The sequence below is a fragment of the Colobus angolensis genome, unplaced genomic scaffold, assembly GCF_000951035.1.
Source record: "Colobus angolensis palliatus isolate OR3802 unplaced genomic scaffold, Cang.pa_1.0 Scaffold7, whole genome shotgun sequence".
Taxonomy (NCBI): domain Eukaryota; kingdom Metazoa; phylum Chordata; class Mammalia; order Primates; family Cercopithecidae; genus Colobus; species Colobus angolensis.
Genome location: NW_012120709.1, coordinates 18,209,472 through 18,212,182, shown reverse-complemented (window position 1 = coordinate 18,212,182; position 2,711 = coordinate 18,209,472). Strand labels below are relative to the sequence as shown.

The window sequence follows — 2,711 nt, the reverse complement described above, 5'->3', positions numbered from 1 at the left end:
TTTTTTTGTCAGACAATGTCTCACTCTGTCACCCAGGCTGGAGTGCAGTGGCATGATCACAGCTCACTGCAGCCTCAGCCTCCTGGGCTTATGGGCTTATGCCGTACTACCAGCTCAGACTTCAGAATAGCTGGGACTGCCCGTGTGTGCCAATCTGCCAGGCTAATTTTTAAACATTTTTTTGTAAACACAGGTCTCACTTTGTTGCCCAGGCTGGGCTCAAACTCCTGGGCTCAAGCAGTCCTCCTACCTCAGCCTCTCAAAATATTGGAATTACAGGCCTGAGCCACCGTGTCTGGCCATTAACTTCTCCTTGACTGGGGTAGATGCTTCCTCTTCCTGTTCATTTTATTTGTAGGAGCCCTGCTTTGTCTCATGTCTCTTCTCCAAACCTCTTTTCTCTATCAAAGCTGTTGATAGAGTTCACTGTTGAAGTGAAGTGAATCTCACAGAGCACAGGGCACTGCCAGCGTCCTAGTTGGGAAGAATCTCTAAGAGGCGTGCATGCCAAGCACAGTGTCATTGTGTGCAGGCATTGTAGGAGTCTGCCAAACCCAAGGGTAGGCTGCCAGTACAAATGCCACGTTGACATGACATTTACAAGTTTAGAATTTGGAAAAGGACTGGCAGTGGAACACCTTCAGCTACCTCATTCAGGATGGCAGTAACTAGGCCAACTTTTGATTTTCAGACTCAGAAATCAGAGTCAGGAAGTAATACTCCATACAGAATTTAAAACTATCACTACAACTTTTTCTAGGAAATGACAAATCCTGTTAGTCTGTTCCTGGGATGCATGATAAACCATAATGGTTAAGAGTGCAGACTCTGGAATCAAACCTGGATTTGAATGAGGCCTCTGTCACTTACTGTGTAACCCTGTGCAAGTTGAAGCCCTAGTTTCCCTTTTATAAAATAGGGATAATAATGCCACTTCCTCATAGAATTATCAAATGGATTAAATCGTATATTTTTGTTGTTGTTGTTGAGATGGAATCTCGCTCTGTCGCCCATGCTAGAGTGCAGTGGCGTGATCTCGGTTCACTGCAACCTCTACCTCCCGGGTTCAAGCAATTCTCCTGCCTCAGCCTCCCAAGTAGCTGGGGCTACAGGCATGTGCCACTATGCCCGGCTAATTTTTTTGTGTTTTTAATAGAGACAGAGTTTCACCATGTTGGTCAGGCTGGTCTTGAACTCCTGATCTCAAATTATCTGCTTGCCTCGGCCTCTGAAAGTGCTGGAATTACAGGCGTGAGCCACTGTGCCCAGCCGATAATATATTTAAAATATAAACACTTTTCACATTCTTCAGAAATTCATGAGAAATTTAGGTTTTCAGTTCTTATGTTTCAGTAATAAGTAGATATATTATAATTTACCAGGGACATGTTGCCACAACATGAACTTGTATGTAGATGCTTTCCTTGACTTAGACAATACTGGAACACTAGGCACAGGCACCCAGGATGTAGTTTTCTTCCCCTCTCCAGGAAAACTTAGAGCTGGAGTCCAGGTCATTTGAGTACTTGGCATCTCTACAGTTTCTTAGATGCAGAAACCATTTTGGTGTTCAGAATTCATTTCAGCAATAGCAGTCCTTTGATTGACCTGGAATTTTTCTATGGCACATTCTAATGCAAAATGAAGACCTAGAGCTCTTCTGAAGGATATACTGTAGCTTATTAGGGACAATAATAAATTTTCGTTTAGGTGACAAGGTACTCGGCCTTGATTAAGTCTTTTATCATGATCTAGGACCTAAGTAATAGGCTTTTCTCTGCCACTTGAATAAAATACAATCCTTACTACAGATCTTAGTTTATTTCTTTTAATTACATTTAGTACCATTAGTAAATTCTCCCAAGTGATAAAATTCTCTTTTTTAACCCTTGTTTTTCAGATCTTCAAAGCTGCTGCGGGCATTCTATGTCCCTTTCCTGTCAGATCAGTATACGGTGTATGTAAACTACACCATCCTCAAACCCCGGAAAGCAAAGCAAATCAGGAAGAAAAGTGGAGGTTAGCAACACACCTGTGGCCCCAAAGGACAACCGTCTTGTTAACTAGTGATTCCAGTGACCTGACTCCCTGCAAGTCATCGCCTGTAACATTTGTAATAAAGGTCTTCTGACACGAATACTGGAATCTGGGTGCTCTGGGCTAGTCAAAGTCTATTTCAAACTCTAGTCAAAATCACATTTGCTCCTTTTGTGTCACGTCTCTGTTCTGCATGTAAACTTTTTGCAGCTAGGCAGAGAAAGGCCCTAAAGCACAGATAGATATATTGCTCCACATCTCATTGTTTTTCCTCTGTTCAATTATTTACTAGACCGGAGAAGAGCAGAACCAACTTACAGGAAGAATTGAAAATCCTGGGATTGGATGGCTGTGTTAAGCTGTTCTCCACACTCTGGCCTGGCATCTGAGAACTAGCAAGCCTCTCTCAGGCCATATGGGCTTCTCCACCAAAGCTGTTTGGCAGCTCCTAGCAGACCTTCTTGTTCAAATCCTCGTGCTGAAAATGAACATAGCCTAGTTGCCAGCCCACATGTCCTTTTCACCTCCAGCAAGACTAAGCTTCTTTAAAGCACTTCACAGGACTAGGACCCTGTCCTGGAGCTATCTCAGGAAAAAGGCGACCATTTGAGGAACTGTGACCTAATTTTATTATAATGATGCCTCTAATTTTAATTTCCTTTACAACCCACTGT

The 2,711-nt window shown here is 42.9% G+C and overlaps 1 protein-coding gene across 2 annotated transcripts in view; it reads left to right on the top strand.

Annotated features, from left to right (window-relative positions):
- The window catches only part of ALG9 (ALG9, alpha-1,2-mannosyltransferase), a 91,618-nt gene extending 89,473 nt beyond the window's left edge, over nt 1–2,145 (top strand). For both annotated transcript variants that reach the window (XM_011926720.1, XM_011926719.1), the window contains exon 15: nt 1,901–2,145. In XM_011926720.1, the coding sequence (XP_011782110.1) occupies nt 1,901–2,024 (124 nt within the window). In that variant the 3' untranslated portion in view covers nt 2,025–2,145. The remainder of the gene's footprint in view (nt 1–1,900) is intronic.
- Nucleotides 2,146–2,711: the final 566 nt, after the last annotated feature.